The sequence below is a fragment of the Heteronotia binoei genome, chromosome 18 (genome assembly GCF_032191835.1).
Source record: "Heteronotia binoei isolate CCM8104 ecotype False Entrance Well chromosome 18, APGP_CSIRO_Hbin_v1, whole genome shotgun sequence".
Taxonomy (NCBI): domain Eukaryota; kingdom Metazoa; phylum Chordata; class Lepidosauria; order Squamata; family Gekkonidae; genus Heteronotia; species Heteronotia binoei.
In genome coordinates this window covers 10,497,850-10,517,707 of record NC_083240.1, presented here as the reverse complement: position 1 = coordinate 10,517,707, position 19,858 = coordinate 10,497,850, and the positions used below count along the sequence as shown (strand labels likewise).

Genomic DNA, 19,858 nt, shown 5'->3' with positions numbered 1-19,858 from the left:
TTCCCTCTAAGCTGAGTTAGTGTGAGCTAGCTCACAATTTTTAAGCCTAGGGCTCACACATTTTTGTCTTAGCTCAGGAAAAATGGCCCCAGAGCAAGCACATTTATGCAGTAGATCGCCAAGGCAAGCCGGCCGGCAGCTTAGAGAATGCATTTAAAGTTAAAGTTGCTTTCTTTCTACCTTTCCCTTCTCTCTCTCTCTCTCTCTTTCCCTCCCTCCTTTCCTTCCTTCCTATTCTCAAACATATGGCATTCATATCTTGCAGCTCTCAAATATCTGACGTTTATTCTATGTGGCTCTTATGTTAAGCAAGTTTGGCCACCCCGGTCTGGTGCATTTAGAAGACGACGGACGCTCGTGCACAGAGGCTTGTGCTGCGATCGCTTTTAAGGATCCGTTAGACTTCTGCTTCAGTGCAGAAGTTAAATGCGCAGGAGCCTTGGCAGGAAAAAAAAACTGCCTACAAGAAGTCGTTTGCGGTCACCCGTCTGACTTTCTGCTCCTTCGGTGGTTCTATGCCACGAGCTGCCGCTAGAGGGGAGCAGCGTCCACAGATTGCAAATGCGCAGGTCGCTTCTGAGGCCGGAACCATTCGGCCGGGTCGTTTCACGGGGGCGGGCGATAAATTGTACGGACCGAAGTGCTCCGGCGGAAGTTTCGGGTTCCAAAAGCTGCCCAGCGGAATGGTAAGTAAGTGTTTAAAGGGAGGAATAAGTAAGGCAAAAATTATGAGTAAATCCCGTTCCCCCTTGAAAGGTGACGTGAATTTGGCAGGGAATCTGCTTCACCTTTTAGCAGGGAAGTTGGGAGAGGGGGCTCTGGCAGGAGGGGCTAGCCGTTGAGACGTCGTTTAAGGGTCGGGATAGTAAGGGTTAAGGGGGATGAGTTAGGGTTGCCAGCCTCCAGGGGGTGGCTGGAGATCTTCAGGGATTACAACTGAGCTCCAGGCGAGATAGATCGGTTTCCTTGGAGAGAATGATACGGTTTGTGGTACCAAATGTCCCTAAATCAAGGTGCTTGGCGGGTCTCATGGCTGGGTTATTTAAGGCTTTTTAAAATCTTTCTTCTGCTTTCTGGCAGATTAATCCAATATGCTGCTGTCACGTCTGACCTCTCAGGTAGCAAGAGCATCACGGTTTACAGGTGAGCACCACAGTTTGGGTAGCTGAGAGCCGGACAGGTCTATTTTGCAGAGAGAGCATTTCTTTTTATTTACTTATTTCAACTTTTATCCCTTTCCTTCCCTGAGACTTAGGGTGGTTAACAACAAAAATGCGAAATGGAATTTTTTAAAAAATACAAATATTCTGTAAAACAGTTTAACACACTGGCTGGTCCCACAGGGAATGAGTTTTCTCAGACAGAGCATTCCGCCACGTTGGGGCCACGATTGAAAAAACCCTTGTTCTGGTCAAAGTTAGAGATGCCACCCGACAGCCAGGGACCACCAGAAGTCCATGCGAAGCAGAATGCAGGCACCGGGGGGGGGGGGCGGGGGGGGATGGGGACGGGACGTAACAGGAGAGGTGTTCTTTGTGGTATGATGGTCCCAGACCATTTTGGGCACAATGCAGGAACTTCACTAGGGTTGCCAAGTCCAATTCAAGAAATATCTGGGGACTTTGGGGGTGGAGCCAGGAGGCTTTGGGGCGGAGCCAGGAACAAGGGTGTGACAAGCATAATTGAACTCCAAGGGAGTTCTGGCCATCACATTTAAAGGGACAGCACACCTTTTAAAATGTCTTCCTTCCATAGACAATAATGAATAGGGGGACCTTTTTGGGGGGCTCATAAAATTGGACCCCCTGATCCAATCGTTTTGAAACTTGGGGGGTACTTTGGGGAGAGGCACTAGATACTATACTGAAAATTTGGTGCCTCTACCTAAAAAAAAAACAGCTCCCCCAGAGCCCCAAAATCTCCAGATCAATTCCCCATTATACCCTATGAGAATTGATCTCCACATAGGAAATAATGAAGTGCTCAGCAGACGTTTCCCTCCTCCCCCACACACACCCCGTTTCTGGCGACTCTGAAGCGAGGGATTGGCCTCTCTACTCATGAGTTGCTGCCAACTTCTTCAAAGTAACACAGACACACCATCCCAAGAGGAAGCCTTTCAATTGGAGACTGAAGCCTCCGGAGGTGGAAAGGCACATGGGCCTCTGGGGGCGAGGTTTCCCCCCACCGGCCAGCTGACTGGGGGCGGGAAGGAGCCTGAGAAAGTGGAAGAACCCCCGCTGGGACCTGGGGATTGGCAAGCCTAAACTTCACAAATACCTCCCACACACATCCCCTTTCTGCCCGCCTTCTCATGATCTGCCTAAATCACAGAATCGATTGAACAAACACAACCAATAGGTTATAGTGACCGAATAACTATGCTATATTTATAACCTTAACAAAACAGTAACAATAAGCAAAATTCTTCTAAAGAGGAGTCCCGATGTACAGGAAGTCGACTTGACCAGTTCTGCTTCGATTATTCTTCAGGCGTTATTCTTCAAGCTTGAGCCACTGCCTCGAGTGTAGTACCAGTTAAAATCTTATTGGAGACTTCTCAGTCCCTTTTGGGAAAGTGTAAATATCCCTGCAGTTTTGGGAACGCGAGTAAGAGAGTCATGTAATTGACACTGAACGTTTACATCTTTTATCAACAAGTTATGGGGCATCCAATGCCGGAAGAATAATCGAAGCAAGACTGGTCAAGTTGACTTCCTGTACATCAGAAGAAGAAGAAGATATTGGATTTATATCCCGCCCTCCACTCCGAAGAGTTTCAGAGCGGCTTTCCCTTCCTCCCCCACAACAGACACCCTGTGAGGTAGATGAAGATATTGGATTTATATCCCGCCCTCCACTCTGAAGAGTCTCAGAGCGGCTCACAATCTCCTTTCCCTTCCTCCCCCACAACAGACACCCTGTGAGGTAGATGAAGATATTGGATTTATATCCCGCCCTCCACTCTGAAGAGTCTCAGAGCGGCTCACAATCTCCTTTCCCTTCCTCCCCCACAACAGACACCCTGTGAGGTAGATGAAGATATTGGATTTATATCCCGCCCTCCACTCTGAAGAGTCTCAGAGCGGCTCACAATCTCCTTTATCTTCCTCCCCCCACAACAGACACCCTGTGAGGTAGGTGGGGCTGGAGAGGGCTCTCACAGCAGCTGCCCTTTCAAGGACAACCTCTGCCAGAACTGTGGCTGACCTAAGGCCATGCTAGCAGGTGCAAGTGGAGGAGTGGGGAATCAAACCCGGTTCTCCCAGATAAGAGTCCGCACACTTAACCACTACACCAAACTGGCTCTTCTCTCATCAAGACTCCTCTTTAGAAGAATTTTGCTTATTGATGAATATTGTTATTGTTTTGTTAAGGTTATAAATATAGCATAGTTGTTCGGTCACTAAAACTTATGGGTTGTGTTTGTTCAGTTGACTAGTGGTGACCTCTCTCCAGTCTTCCTAAATCACAGAATCGGCGTTGCTGTCAGATGGCCATCTAGCCTCTGCTCAAAAACCTCCAAGGAAGGAGAGCCCACCACCTCCCGAGCCTGTTCCACTGAGGAGCCGCTCTAACAGTCAGGAAGTTCTTCCTGATGTTGAGCCGGAAACTCTTTTTGTTTTAATTTCAACCCGTTGGTTCTGGTCCGACCTTAGTACAGGCCCTACTGTAAACTCTTGGAGGATTGGCTACATCAGGGGGTGCGGCCTAATATGCAAATGAGTTCCTGCTACAAAAAAAGCCCTAGATCCAGGTGAGTAGCCATGTTGGTCTGAAGCAGCAAAACAAAAGTTTTTAGTCCAGTTGCAACCTTTAAGACCAACAAAGTTTAATTTTGGGCAATGTTCCCTCTAAGCTGCAGAGTCTTGTGAGCAAAAATTCTACTTTGTGAGCTCCTGGCATTAAAGTTGTGAGCGACTGCATCAATTAGTGTGCTGTGGGGTCATTTTTCCTGAGCTAAGACAAAAACGTGTGAGCGGGAGGCTAAAACTCTGTGAGCTAGCTCACGCTAACTCAGCTTAGGGCTCTTCTTCCTTGGAGGTTTTTAAACAGAGGCTAGATGGCCATCTGACAGCAATGAGGATCCTGTGAATTGAGGGGTAGGTATTTGTGAGTTTCCTGCATTGTGCAGGGGGTTGGACTAGATGACCCTGGAAGTCCCTTCCAACTCTGTGATTCTATGAAACACTGATTCTGGGTATAAGCTTCCGTGGGCACACAAAGGCTCATACCTTGAATAAAATGTTGTTGTCTTAATCGTACTAGCGGGCTCAGACTTTGTAAAGAAAGGATACCGATGGAAGCGGTTCTTAGCGACTAGGTCCAGGCGTGATAGACAAGCGGCTGGCTTCTGCCTTGTGCCCCTCTGTGGTCTCTCTGTGGAGAGCCAGTTTGGTGTAGTGGTGAAGTGTGCGGACTCTTATCTGGGAGAACCGGGTTTGATTCCCCACTCCTCCACTTGCAGCTGCTGGAATGGCCTTGGGTCAGCCATAGCTCTGGCAGGGGTTGTCCTTGAAAGGGCAGCTGCTGTGAAAGCCCTCTCCAGCCCCACCCACCTCACAGGGTGTCTGTTGTGGGGGAGGAAGGTAAAGGAGATTGTGAGCCACTCTGAGACTCTTCGGAGTGGAGGGCGGGATATAAATCCAATATCTTCTTCTTACTGACTCGATTCTCACTTCGCTGCAGGTCGGCTTCTGTCAAGGTCGGCTGCTTCGCCGCTGCATCCCGTCGCTTCTTCTGCATCTTACTGCACGCATCCTTCTAGCAGAAATGGAGCTCAGCCCCAGCAGCAGTACGTGCTGGACCCCGAACTGGAAGAGATGCTGGTGCCCCGGAAGATGTCCATCTCCCCCTTGGAGAGCTGGCTGACAGTCCGGTATTCCCTCCCTAAAGGAGGAGTCGTCGTCCACATTCACGAGAGGCCGGAGTGTGAACCCGTGCGGCAGTGCGACCTGCCTCCATGTCCCCGCGACCCAGAGGAGGAGGGTAGTGGGCCGGTTGGGAATAACATGGAGTGCAGGAACGTGCTGAAGATCCGGAGGAGGAAGATGAACCGGCACAAGTACAGGAAGCTTATGAAACGGCGGAAGTTTTTGCGAAGGAAGATCATGGACGGTCGGCGGAAGAGGAAACAGGTGAGCCCTGCGGGCGTGCTGACTACCAGGCAGAGCACTCGGTCTGAGTTTTTCCACAGCCTCGGCTGCATTTGACCTAGAGGAACCCAAAAGCAACAGAAGGCAAATTCCCTTTATTTGGTGCAGTCGGTCATAGAATCTATAGGCCATCTTGTCCAACCCCCTGCTCCATGCAGGATCAGCCTAGAGCAGGGGTGTCAAACATCTGGCCTGGGAGCCAAATCAGGCCCTCAGAGGGCTCCTATCAGGCCCCCCGAGCAACTGGCTGTCATTCGCTTCCTTCTTTCTCTCTCTCGCTTCCTTCTGCGTAACAGCTTGCTTTGCAAGGCTTGCTCAATCGCACGGGAGCTACAGAGCAAAACCTCTATTTTCTCCATTGGCTGAGGCTCCTCCCTTGGGGAAGAAGGGGGGGGATAGCTTGTTTTGCCAGGCACAGCAGAGCTACTGAGCCAAGCCTCTTTTCCTTCTATTGGCTGAGGCTCCTCCCCCTCCTGGTCCCCAGGGGAAGGAAGGAAAGAGCCAGAGCTTCCTTTGCCCAGTTCCCTGGATCCCATGGGAGAAATACAAAGAAAGCAACTTTAAGATCAACAACTGCTAACGTTTTAAGCATGTTCTAAGTTTTTTTGAAAAAAATCTTTAATTGCGTTTGGGTCCTTTATAAAGTAAATATCCCTGCTATCTAAAATAGGCACACATATGGCCCAGCCCAACATGGCCCGGCCTGACAAGGTCTCATTTATATCAGATCCAGCCCTCATAACAAATGAGTTTGACACCCCTGGCCTAGAGCATCCCCGATAAGTATTCATCCAGGAGGGAGAATGAGAGAGACCATGTGCACTCCTGTGCTGTGCACAAGTGCTCTCGGCACTGAAAACCTCTTGCACTTCAGTGTGCAGGACAGATTACCCAGCATCAGGGACGTGGAGCAAATGTTTCTCCTTGGGACACTGGGAAGACTCAGGACCTCATTGTGCACTGTGTTTCGGAATCGTAGAGTTGGAAGGGGGCCATACACACCATCTAGTTCAGTCTTCTGCCCTGTGCGATCAGCCCAGAGCAGAGGTGGCCAAACTGCAGCTCAGCCACATGTGGCTCTTTCACACATATGGTGTGGCTCTCAAAGCTCCCGGCACCCCATTGGCTGGCTTGGAGGAGGCGTCTCTTTAAATCAGTTAAAGAACATAAGAGAAGCCATGTTGGATCAGGCCAATGGCCCATCCGGTCCAACACTCTGGGTCACACAGTGGCCAAAAACCCCAGGTGCCATCAGGAGGTCCATCAGTGGGGCCAGGACACTAGAAGCCCTCCCACTGCTGCCCCCCTCCAAGCACCAAGAATACAGAGCATCACTTGCCCCAGACAGAGAGTTCCAACGATACGCTGTGGCTAATAGCCGCTGATGGACCTCTGCTCCAGATGTTTATCCAATCCCCTCTTGAAGCTGTCTATGCTTGTAGCTGCCACCACCTCCTGTGGCAGTGAATTCCATGTGTGAATCACCCTTTGGGTGAAGAAGTTCTCCAAGCAAAGCCAGCTGACAGCTTGCAGAATGCATTTAAAGTTAAAGTTTCTGTCTCTCCCTCTTCTACCTCTCTCTATCCATCTATCTTTCCATCCCTCCATCCCTTCCTCTATTTTCTGTCTGTCTCTCCACCCACATCTCCCATACCTCTTCCCCCTTCCCTCTGTCTCTCTTCTCTCATCCCTCAGCCCTCTCTCATCCCTCATCTCTCATCCCTCTATCATCATCGATCATCTGTCATCATTGATCATCATCTATCTATCATCATCTATCATCTTCCTTCCCTTTCCCTTTCCCTTCAGCAAGTTTGACCCCCTCGGCCTAGAGCATCCCTGACAAGCGTTTGTTCAGTCACTGCTTGAAGACTGCTGGTGAGGGGGAGCTCACTTCCTCCCCATGTCAAAATGTGCCTTCCTAATATTCAGCAGCTAATTTTCCACATGTGATTCCAACCCCTTCTTTGCCAGTCTTATCCTCTGCTGCCCTCCTCTAAGGGACAGCCCTTCAAATACTGACAACTAGTCAGAAAGCCACAGCCCAGTTTGCCAGTAAGGCAGGAGCTCTTCTGAGGAGGGACCAGCCTACTGTAACCCCCCCCTTTTTTTTTTTTCTCTTGCAGAAAAGGTTTGAAAAGGATCTGGAGCGAATCTGGAGGAGAGCTGGCTTGAAGAAGCCTCCAGAGGGCTGGGTGACGCCCAAGATATATCTCAAGAATGCGAGATCCGCGAAATCTGATTGACTTTTGCATTGAAAAAGGGTTCCGCCATTTAATTAAAAAGTGGTTTTGAACAATGTGCAGCAGCCTCTGTTATTCCTTGAAATCACAATACTTTGAGCAGCTTGTTTAGTCTGAGTGTGGGAGGTAAGCAGGGTCGGTCACGGGTAGTACTTGGTTGGGAGACCCACCCAGGAAACCCCAAGATTTTGCTACCTGGAGGAAGGCAACGGTAAAGCACGTCCGCTTGTCTCTTGTCTGGAACACCCCATGGATGGGGTTGCCGTGAGCTGCCTGCAACACAACAGCACCTCCTACTACTACCAGGGGTGGAATTCTAGCAGGAGCTCCTTTGCCTATTAGGCCACACACCCCTGATGTAGCCAGTCCTCCAAAAGCTTACAAGGCTCTTTTTCGTAAGCTCTTGGAGAATGGGCTACATTAGGGGTGTGTGGCCTAATAGGCAAAGGAGCTCCTGCTAGAATTCCACCCCTGACTACTACGATTATTCAAAGCAGCTAAACCTAGTTTGAATAAAAGGCTTCTTTTGAGAATGGCAGCCTGCTGTTGAGTGGCAGACTTATCTGGAGAACTGATTCCCCGCTCCTCTTCTACATGGAGCCCGCTGGGTGAGCTTGGGTCAGTCACTGTTCTCTCAGGACTCTCTCGGCCCCACTTACATCACAAGGTGCCTGTTGTGGGGATAGGAAAGGGATGTGATTGTAAGCCACCGTGAGACCCCTGAAGGCAGAGAAAAGGGGTATAAATACCTACTTTTCTTCTTAGTTCATACTTAGCTGGATCTGTACCTTTCGAAGAAGAAGAGGAAGTTGGATTTATACCCTGCCCTTCACTACCTGAAGGAGAGCAGCTTACAGTTTCCTTTCCCTTCCCCGCCACACAGCAGACACTCTTTGTGCAATGCTCCCTCTAAGCTGCAGAGTCTTATGAGCAAAAATTCTACTTTGTGAGCTACTGTTATTAAAGTTGTGAGCTACTGGGATTAAAGTTGTAAGCTACTGCATCAATTATTGTGCTTTGGGGCCATTTTTCCTGAGCTAATTGAACACAAGACTCCAGGTGAGGTCTTACCAGAGCAGAGTAAAGCAATACCATCACTTCAAGTGATCTGGACGCTATGCTTCTGTTGGAAGCTTGGAAGAGAAGAAGCCTCAATGAGGGAGGACAGAGGCTTCTGGGCTGTGTAGGTTACAGAGAAGCATTTTCGAACCCAGCCTGGCTCCTGGGAAGACTGGCTTTGTGAAGTAGACCTTTTTTCTTATAAAGCTCACTGGGCGGGTGAGGGATCCTCATTGTTATTTCCGTTAAGCCAAATAAAGCTGCATTCCTTCGTTCACAGTGACCGCTTGTAGGAATCAATAAAGCTTATGGGTAATGCAAGTTCACATCATTATTTTTTTTTTCTTGCTTCGAGACATCCATCAGGAAAAGATCCTGCACTTGTAACACTGAACCAATGGGGCAGCCAACTCGGAATGCTTCCCAATGGTTAACAGAACCGCACATGCTTTTGACTGAATCGTTGCAATTGAAAGAAAGAGTCCTGTAGCCCTTAAAACAATCCCATCACCCCTGTCACCAGTTCAGGCCCAGGTCTAGCACCCTGCAATAGAAGAATCTGAAATAGACGTGGGCATGTGGAACTGCTATCTGGGAATGCAAGAGAAGAAGCCCAGGACAGTGCAATTTGGGGGATGCTCACCAATTTAACATTGGTGCAGTTTCAGAAGAGCGGTAGGGAAATGTCTGCTGGGCACTATGGAGACTGATTCCTATAGGGGAAAATAGAGAATTGATCTGTGTGTATCTGGGGCGGCTGTTTTTTGAGGTAGAGACACCACATTTTCAGCATAGCGTCTGGTGCCTCCCCTCAACACACTCTCCAAGTTTCAAAAAGATTAAACCAGGGGGTCCAATTCTATGAGCCCCCCAAAGAAGGTTCCCCTATCCTCCATTATTTCCAGAGAAGGGAAGATATTTAAAAGGTGTGCAGTCCCTTTAAATGTGATGGCCAGAATTCCCTTTGGAGTTCAATTCCGCTTGTCCCAACCTTGCTCCTGGCTCCACCCCCAAAGTCCCCAGATATTTATTGAATTGGACTTGACAACTCTAACTGCATCTCCCTTCTCTGAATTTCTCATTCCTCAAAGATCCACCCCCCCCCCCCTTTAATTGGAATTGTCTAAATATTAGCAGCTTGGTCGCGATTGCAACGTTTCTTGCCCCACGCCTTGCAAGAAGTGCGGGATGGAAGTAAGTCGGACAAAGGGATCGAGAAGAGACCTGCCGCAGCTGGGAGCGGGGCCCTTCCAGCTTTCCTGGAAGGAGCCGACCAGCTCTTGAGCTTCAGCAGTTTCTAGGAGGCGGGGCAAGGAAAAGAGAAACTGACACAGGGAAGGCCCTCCACAATAGGGGAACAAAACTCCTGGGCTTTTTTCCCCAACCGGGACAGGGAAGGGTGTGGCGCTACCATAGAGCAGAGAAGGGCTAAAGTGGCAAGCACAACTTCCGGTAGCCGTGGCAATTCTCCGTTTCGGCCTTCAGGGGGCGCTCTAGACGGGCGTCTTTGTGGCCAAGTCTCCTGCCAGGGTTTTTTGGAGCAGGAGGGTGGAAGCGGGTGGAAGCGCACACAGACACACCCTTTTGGGGAGCCCAGCAGCGCAGCTCTGCCCGGGGTGCAGCTCAGAATGGTTGACAACTGGGCTTTTTTTGTAGAAAAACTCCCTTAGCATATTTTTTTTATTCCTTTGTGAAGCTAGGGTTGCCAGTCCCAGTTGGGGGCAGGGGATCCCCCAGTTTGGAAGTCCCCCCTCCTCCAGCTTCAGGGTCCTCAGAAAACGGGGAGGGGGAGGGAAATGACTACTGGGCACTCCATTATTCCCTATGGAGATAAATTCCCACCAGGTATAAAGGAGAATTGATCTGCGGGGATCTGGTGCTCCAGAGGGGCTGTTTTTATGGTAGAGACACCAAAGTTTCAGCATAGAATCCGGAACTTCTCCTCAAAACACCCTCCAATTTTCAAAAAGATTGGACCAGGGGGTCCAATTCTATGAGCCCCCAAAGAAGGTGCCCCTATCATTATTTCCAAATGGAAGGAAGGCATTTAAAAGGCACGTGGTCCGTTTAAATGTGATGGCCGGAACTCCCTTTCGAGTTCAATCGTGCTTGTCACATCCTTGCTCCTGGCTCCACCCCCAAAATCCCCAGGTATTTCTTGTGTCGGAGTTGGCAACCCGATGTGAAGCTGGCTGGACCCAGTCCAGTGGTGCTCTTCTTCGCCTGGGGCCTTGGAGCAGCCAGAGCTGACCTTTTCGCAAGGGGAATGCCCATGTGATGTAACAGGTAGCCTGTCAGACTAGGCTCTGGAAGACTCCACTCTGCCATAGGTTGCTGATTGACCATGGGCCAACCACCCTGTCTCAGCCTCACCTACCCCACAGGGTTGTGGTGAAGATTAAGTGGAGGTCAGGGTCCCTATTGGGGAGAAAGGGGAAATAAAAATGAAGTCAATAAATATATAAATACTCCCCTTTCTCACACATATAGATGCTGTTGCTCTGTTTATCCTTTTGGGAAACAGCAGAGGGAGCCATTGGGCAAGGAATTCACAATAAATATCCCAGTGGTTACTGAGATTCAGCCAGGTATTAGGGCAGCAAGCTTGGGTGTAAGATAGCAACTGGAGACCCTGCGCTTGGGCCGTGACGATGCAGGGGTGACAGGAGATCAAACCTCCCTCCAGGCATCAAAATCCCCCAGCTTTTAGCGGGAAGGGTGATTTTAGCTGCTGCTTGGAAAAAAAGATGCCAAAATGGCATTGCAAAGAAAGACCACTATTGGCCGAATTAGGAGTCAAGTTGCACCTTTTAAGACCGACAAAGTTTTATTCAGAATGTAAGCTTTCGTATGCATGCAGACTTCATCAGACGAGCGGATACGGCAAAGAGCTTGGCTTGCAAGGTATGCCCCTGATGTGCTTGTTTTTTCTCTCTTGTTTGATCCTTTTTTTAATTTGAGGAAGCATTCCGAATGACATGACCTGTCTCCCACCTGAAGCAATATGGTCCTGTTCTATTGGCTTGACATTTTGCCTCTTCATGAATACAAATAGACCTGCCCCGTTGGTTCCCGCTGTGGAAAAATATCCCCAAATCCCCCAGAGCCAGAGAAACACACTCAAGTCTGATGAATATGTTTTTAAAAAGGTCTGATGAATATGCAGTAATATACAGAACAAAAATAAACCAGTTTATAACAATCTATAGCAATAGCAAATATACCAAAGTCGGATCACAAGCGTGTAATATATAATGTCAAAAATACAAAGCCAACAAGCAGGCAAAAAATGCAGAGTCCAAAAATAATAGGTTCTTGGCCCCTAGCACTGCACACTACTATGATGAGTATTATAAAAAGTAGAGACATCACCCTGCCAACAAAAGTCCATATAGTCAAAGCAATGGTATTTCCAGTAGTAATGTATGGCTGTGAGAGTTGGACCATAAGGAAGGCCGAGTGCAGAAGAATAGATGCTTTCGAGCTGTGGTGCTGGAGAAGAATCTTGAGAGTCCCTTGGACTGCAAAAGAGTCAGTCCTAAGGGAAATCAACCCAGACTGTTCCCTGGAAGGTCAGATGCTGAAGCTGAAGCTCAAATACTTTGGCCACCAAATGAGAAGGGAGCACTCATTGGAGAAGATTGTCATGCTGGGAAAGACAGAAGGCAAAAGAAGAAGGGGACGCCAAAAGAGGAGATGGCTGGACAGCGTTACTGATGTAACTAACACGAGTTTGAGCAGACTTCGGAGGATGGAGGAAGACAGAAGGGCCTGGTGTGACTTTGTCCATGGGGTCGCAAAGAGTCAGACTCGACTGTGCGACTGAACAACAACAAAAAAGTGTCTTACGGTCTTGTTACTCTTGAGAAATGTCTTTGATACTGAAACGGGTCATTTTTTTTACGATCGAATTCCATTGAGAATAACCTTTCTTCGTAATGATTATTATATCCTTTGTCCCTCGACATTTTGAGGACTGCTGTTCCATTCATTGGTGGACTTTGTATTTTTTGCCTACTTGTTGGCTTTGTATTTTTGACATTATATATTACATGCTGACTACGGTATACTTGCTATTGCTATAGATTGTTATAGACTAACATATTTTTGCTCTATGTAATGCATCACTGCATATTCATCAGCCTGGGTGTGTTTCTCCGGGGGATTTTGGGATATTTTCCCACAGCTTTTGTTCCCCCTGTCCGGGTTCCTCTTGGCATCTGGTTCTCCAAGATACACTGCCTTCGTCCCTAGAGATGCCGTTTAATGGCCCTGCAGGCTTGCTCTTGTTTGACCTGTTCCTGCACTCTGATTCCATGAGATGACACCTCACAGCTTGTAAAACGTAGAACTGATGGTCCGGGAAGTTCCTTTGCCTTGGAACGGCTGGAAGATGCGAAGAGACTGTACAAAAGGCGGGAACTGGGCAAACCCTCGCTAAGCTTCTGCAGACGGCCCCAGCCTGGAGCCAGCTGACGAGCTGAGTGAAGAGGAACAGTCATCCACCAAGCGGGTGTTGCGGGGAACGGAGGGGTGAGCCAAACTCTATCCCACTCGTCTGAGGGGGCAGCTGCGGTTCCAGGGCTCCTTGCCTCCAGCAAATGGATTTCTGGAGGATATCTGAGTCAACTCTGTTTCCTTCCCGTTCGGTGTGATTTCATCCCAGCGTGGCCGCAAGATGTGCCAGTTGAGCTCTCCTGGCAGCCCCCCATGGAGTGAGTCTGCGTGCTTCAGCAAATGAGCAACATGTGAATTCGCCTTCCCGCTGAGTCAAGAGTTTGGTTTGTCTCGCTCAGTCTTGGCTACTCTGACTGGCAGCAACCGTCCACGGTCTTGGGTTGAGGCCTTTAGCATAGGGGTCCCTGACCTTTTTGAGCCTTTTGTTTTGTAGCAGGAACTCCTTTGCATATTAGGCCACACACCCTTGACGTAGCCAATCCTCCAAGAGCTTACAAGGCTCATATTCCAGGGCCTACTGTAAGCTCCAAGAGGATTGGCTACATAGGGTGTGACCTAATATGCAAAGGAGTTCTTGCTACAAAAAAAGCCCTGCCTGTGGACACCTTTGGAATTCTGACACAGCTGTGGTGGGCCCAACCACACAGAATGGCTGCCACAAAATGGCTGCTGCAGGAGGTGGAACCAGCCACAAAATGGCCACCACAACTTACCTTTAGTCACACAGCGAAGAGCCTTGTGCTGTGGTGGCTGCAGGGCTGGCCCTGTCACTAGGCAAACGAGGTGATTGCCTAGGGCGCCAGCCTTCTGGGGGTGCCAAATTGGGCACCCCCAGGTGACTCGGTGATGTTATCAGTGCGGAGGGAGAGGGGCCAGGAGTTCGCCTTGCCTAGGGTGCCAGACAGTCTAGGGCTGGCCCTGACTGACTGTTTGGTTATTCCTTTCATTTGCCTGATATCCCTCTGGACGCTGCCCAGTCCTTAAGATTTGCAGACCTCCTGTTTCCTGAGTCCATCTAATTCAGGGGTAGCCAAACTGCGGCTCAGGAGCCACATGTGGGTTTTTTACACATATTGTGTGGCTCCTGAAGCCCCCACCACCCCACTGGCCAGCTTGGAGAAGGCTTTCAAAGTCTCTTTAAATCACTTACCCAAGCCAGCCAGCAGCTTGGAGAATGCATTTAAAGTTAAAGTTGCTTTTGTTCCATCTCTCCTTCCCTCCTCAATCTATTTGTTTTCCTTCCTTCCTTCCTTCCTTCCTTCCTTCCTTCCTTCCTTCCTTCCTTCCTTCCTTCCTTCCTTCCTTCCTTCCTTCCTTCCTTCCTTCCTTCCTTCCTTCCTTCCTTCCTCCCTCCCTCCCTCCCTCCCTCCCTCCCTCCCTCCCTCCCCCCTCCCTCCCTCCCTCCCCCCTCCCCCCCTCCCTCCCTCCCTCCCTCCCTTCCTTCCTTCCTTCCTTCCTTCCTTCCTTCCTTCCTTCCTTCCTTCCTTCCTTGTGACTCTCAAAACATCTGACAATCACGCCTTGTGGCTCTCAAACATCTGACGTTTATTGTATGTGGCTCTTATGTTAAGCAAGTTTGGCCACTGCTGATCTAATTTCACATGGAGCTGCCTTATCCTAAATCAAATTCTTGGTCCATCAGGGTCAATCTTGTCTACTCAGACCTGCTGCCAGATCCTTTAACTAGGGATGCCGGGGATTGAATCTCAGACATTCTGCAAGCCAGGCAGAGGCTCTACCGCTGAGCCACAGCCCGCCCAAGCTCAACAACGCCATCTCATCCCCAAATTGGACAAAATGTCCAAATTAGGGTTGCCAATCCCCAGGTGGGGTCAGGGGATCCCCCAGTTTGGAGGCTCTCCCCCCACCCTCATCAGAAACCGGGGGGGGGGACATCTGCTGGGCACTCCATTATTCCCTAGGGAGAACGATTCTCACAGGGTATAATGGAGAATTGATCCACGAGTATCTGGAGTTCTGGGGGGCTGTTTATTTGAGTTAGAGACACCAAATTTGCAGCATAGCATTCGATGCCTCTCCTCAAAAGGCCTTCCAAGTTTCAAAGAGATTGGACCAGGGAGTCCATATCCATGAGCCCCCAAAGAAGGTGCCGCTATCCATTATTTCCAATGGAGGGAAGGAAGGCATTTAAAAGGCACACGGTCCCTTTAAATGTGATGGCCAGAACTCTCTTTGGAGTTCAATTGTGCTTGTCACAACCTTGCTCCTGGCTCCACCCTCGTCTCCTGGCTCCACCCCCAAAGTCCCCAGATATTTCTTGAATTGGACCTGGCAACCCAAGTGCATATATAAGCTGAGGTCTTGCATTATAACCTTGCGCAGAGCTTTCGAAGGGTAGCCTCTGGATTCCGCCGCTGCTTCTTGTTCTTTTCAGTTCTTCATTGAACTCAGCATCTCCGTCCCCAGATCTGCTCTCTGTTTCTAAATTCAGCACTGGGTTTATTTTGCTGGCACAGATGTACAAGTCCAAAGTTATATTTTTCAGTTCTTTATAAAGCAGCGTGGTTTAGAACTCCCAGGCAAGTGTCAAAACCGTTCTTGGGAGACGGTATCTTGGCATGTGCCGCGATGGGAGAAAAGGTATTCAGTGCACTGGTTATTTTCTGCCATCCTGTGTCTGTAGCAGGCCGTGGAGTTGTAATTACGGCCCCGTTGGGCAGGTGGGGAGCAATTACGGGAGGGCCAAAATGTTCCCCTTCAAAGGGCCACGACACCCCAGCGTGGCTCTTGTGTGCAGAGGGTGGGGATGGTGTGGTTCAAAGTGTGAGGGCCGTGGGTTACAGGCGGCCTCTTTCTATTGCAACCACACGGTTCTGGGAGAATCCCAATTTGCAGCCACTTCAGAGAACCATAAATGCTTAGAAGAAGGCATCTTTGGGGCATTGGGGGGGGCATTTGGCCTTATGGGAGCAGCCCAGAGTATTCCACCAGCTGACTCATGTAAGTAAGCCATTTTTTTAAATTAAAAGAAAAACATGTTCTAATCAATGCTTCCTCTAAGGTGTGAAGTCTTATGAGCAAAAATTCTACTTTGTGAGCTATTGGTGTTAAAGTTGCGAGCTACTGCATAAATTAGTTTGCTCTGGGGACATTTTTCCCGGGCTAAGACAAAAATACATGAGCTGGAGACTAAAAAATGGTGCTAGCTCACACTAATTCAGCTTAGAAGGAACACTAGTTCTAACTGTGTGGCATATAACGAAATAAAAACCTCATGACACAAGGTACATATTTTGCAACAGATACACTCCAGTAGGTAGGTAGGTAGGTAGGTAGAAGAAGAAGATATTAGATTTATATCCCGCCCTCCACTCCGAAGAGTCTCAGAGCGGCTCACAATCTCCTTTACCTTCCTCCCCCACAACAGACACCCTGTGAGGTGGGTGGGGCTGGAGAGGGTTCTCACAGCAGCTGCCCTTTCAAGGACAACCTCTGCCAGAGCTATGGCTGACCCAAGGCCATTCCAGCAGGTGCAAGTGGAGGAGTGGGGAATCGAACCCGGTTCTCCCAGATAAGAGTCCGCACACTTAACCACTACACCAAACTGGCTTTCCTAGGTACATAGGTAGGTAGAAGAAGACCGTCTATTTATGCCTCGCCCTTCTCTCTGAATCAGAGTCTCAGAGCGGCTTACAATCTCCTATATCTTCTCCCCCCACAACAGACACCCTGTGAGGTGGGTGGGGCTGAGAGGGCTCTCCCAGCAGCTGCCCTTCCAAGGACAACCTCTTCCAGAGCTATGGCTGACCCAAGGCCATGCTAGCAGGTGCAAGTGGAGGAGTGGGGAATCGAACCCGGTTCTCCCAGATAAGAGTCCGCTCACTTAACCACTACACCAAACTGGCTTTCCTAGGTACATAGGTAGGTAGAAGAAGACCGTCGATTTATGCCTTGCCCTTCTCTCTGAATCAGAGTCTCAGAGCGGCTTACAATCTCCCATATCTTCTCCCCCCACAACAGACACCCTGTGAGGTGGGTGGGGCTGAGAGGGCTCTCCCAGCAGCTGCCCTTTCAAGGACAACTCCTATGAGAGCTATGGCTGACCTAAGGCCATTCCAGCAGTTGCAAGTGGAGGAGGTAGATAGTCACAGACAGACAGACCTGGATGGCCCAGGCTAGCCTGTTCTCATTAGATCTTGGAAACTAAGCAGGATCGACCCTGGTTAGTATCTGGATGGGAGACCACCAAGGAAGTCCAGGGGTCATGACGCAGAAGCTGGCAATAGCAAAGTGTTTCTTGCCTTGGAAACCCAGCAAAGTCACAAAGTCAGCTGGGATTTGATGGCAGTTTCCACCACCAGAGGTATCCGTACCTACAAACTAATGAAACAACTTGGAAATATTTAGGTCCCAGCCCCCTTCCCTCAAGAACCCCTCAAGTCTCTTTCGTTTATCTCCTAAGACAAATAGGTGAAACCGGTGTCCATTTTTCTGCCAGAAATGTATCCTGCCACTTGTAAAATGAGACTCATGTCTTAGAACATCAAAAGAGCGCTGCTGGATCAGACCAGTGGTCCACCTAATCCAGCCTCCTGACTTGTATGGTGGCCATAATAGAAAAAAAGAACCCGACACTAGGCAATATCAATCATTGAAGTCCCACGCAGTTTTCTGTCGCAGCCCAAGTGGTCCACCGTACGAAGACCCCAGGTTTAATAATTGATTAATAATATTAATAATTTAATAATATTAATTTGCAAAAAAAATTGCATTTTTTCAACAGGCTGACGGTCAGCCCGTTGAAAAATTGTAAAAAATAGCAAATTATTAATATTAATTATTAATATTATTTTATTTTTAAATTATTGTGTACATTAAGGAATATTAATGTATACATTATGGGGAGGGACGGTGGATCAGTGGTAGAGCATCTGCTTGGTAAGCAGAAGGTCCCAGGTTCAATCCCCGGCATCTCCAAAAAAGGGTCCAGGCAAACAGGTGTGAAAAACCTCAGCTTGAGACCCTGGAGAGCCGCTGCCAGTCTGAGGAGACAATACTGACTTTGATGGACCCAGGGTCTGATTCAGCAGAAGGCAGCTTCATGTGTTCATGTATCTGTTGTAGCCCACAGCACTGTGGAAGAATGATTGAAATGAAGTTATTAAAAACCTGGGGTCTTCGTATGGTGGACCACTTGGGCTGAGACAGAAAACTGCGTGGGACGTCAATTATTGCGATTGCCTAGTGTCGTGTTCTTTTTTTCCTACGATTACATTTAACTGTCACTCCATTTTTCTATATTGTATGGCGGCCAGCCAGTTATCCTCGGCTCGAGGGCCAGCCACAGAGCATAGAGGCCGAGGCCTTCATTGCCTCCTGAGCAATGTTCCCTCTAAGCCATAGAGTCTTGTGAGCAAAAATTTTACTTTGCGAGCTCCTGGCCTTAAAGTTGTGAGCTCCTGCATCAATTAGTGTGCTCTGGGGTCATCCTTTTTGAGCTGAGAAAAAAATGTGTGAGCCGGAGGCCAAAAAAATCTGTGAGCTAGCTCACGCTCACTCAGCTGAGAGGGAAGACGGCTCCTGACACTGGGATTCAGAGGGCTAGTGCCTCGAAGTGTGGAGGTTCCCTTTAGTCACCGTAACTAGTAGCCACTGATAGATCTCTCTTCCATGAATCTGCCTAATCCCTCTTTAAAAGCTGTCTATGCATGTGGGAATCATGGGCATCTTTTGGCAGCAAATTCGAGTCCACACTCTTGTATGCCTTCCTTGGAACGCTTCTTTAGAATTCCACAATCTTATACGCCTTCCACCCAGTATCTTGTACATATATTGTAAGGTCGATCATTAAGCCCACTGTTAACTCTGAGAAAATGTGGTTGGTGTAGTGGTTAGGAGTGCAGACTCTAATCTGGGAGAATCAAGTTTGATTCCCCGCTCCTCCACATGCAGCTGCTGCTGTGACCGTGGGTCGGTCACAAATTCTCCGCAGAGCTGTTCCCTCAAGAGCAATTCTCTCAGAGCTCCCTCAGCCCCACCTGCCTCACAGAGCATCTGTCAGGGAAGGAGACTGTAAGCCGCTCCAAGATTCTGAGTGAATTCTTCTTCTCCTCCTCCTCCTTCTCCTCCTCCTCCCATTTGGTTGCCAGTTAGGATCTGTGGTAGCAGGTGTTGGGGTGAGGGGGTGTATCTTTATCCAGGGATGGAATTCTAGCAGCTTCTTTGCATAATTGGTCACACACCCCTGATGTAGCCAATCTTCCAAGAGCTTACAAGGCTCTTTTTTGTAAGCTCTCTGAGGATTGGCTACATCAGGGGTGTGTGGCCTAATATGCAAAGGAGCCCCTGCTAGAATTCCACCCCTGCCTTCATCTGCCAGTCAAGCTGATCTAATTGGACCAACCATCTGCTCAAGCAAGCTTCATACAGGACTCTCTTTCTTGATGAGGCAGGGAACTAGCACAGTGGGAAAGACCTGTGGCTCAGCGGTAGAGCCCCCACTTTGCATGCAGAAGGTCCCAAGTTGAATTCTGGTTTCCCTGTCTTTTCACCTGGGAAAGGTGTAGGGTTGCCAAGTTCCCCACCCCACCCCAGCCTCCGGCCTATTGTGCCTATTGTACCATAGAGTTTTCCCTCCCAAATTGCTAGAGCATCTGGGGAAAACCATAGAGTTTCCCCGGAAACGCCTAGAGCGGCTGGCGCACGACATCGCCAGCGCAACGACGTCACTCACAGTGTGGGCTGGCAGCCTGGGAACCTCCCGAGTGGGAGAACCTCTGCCTAGACCAGGAGCTTGGCAGACTTAAAAAGTTGCTGTCAATCAGAGCAGACAGCAGTGAGTTAAAGAGACCAGTGCTCTGACATAATTCACTGGGCGCGTATCTGATTCGCACGCCGAAGGTCCCAAGTTTAATTCCAAACCCTCAAAGGGAGCAGCTGTGGCAGAGAAGAGAGTGGAGAACCTCTGACGGCCTGAGTAGA

The 19,858-nt window shown here is 49.1% G+C and overlaps 1 protein-coding gene across 1 annotated transcript; it reads left to right on the top strand.

Moving 5' to 3' along the window:
• The first annotated feature begins 555 nt into the window (after positions 1–555).
• On the top strand, positions 556–7,457 carry AURKAIP1 (aurora kinase A interacting protein 1). Its single transcript, XM_060259039.1, has 4 exons — positions 556–686; positions 1,081–1,143; positions 4,690–5,138; positions 7,283–7,457. Exons 2-4 carry the CDS (start codon positions 1,092–1,094, stop codon positions 7,400–7,402), a joined length of 621 nt encoding a protein of 206 aa, XP_060115022.1. The 5' UTR covers positions 556–686; positions 1,081–1,091; the 3' UTR covers positions 7,403–7,457.
• Positions 7,458–19,858: the final 12,401 nt, after the last annotated feature.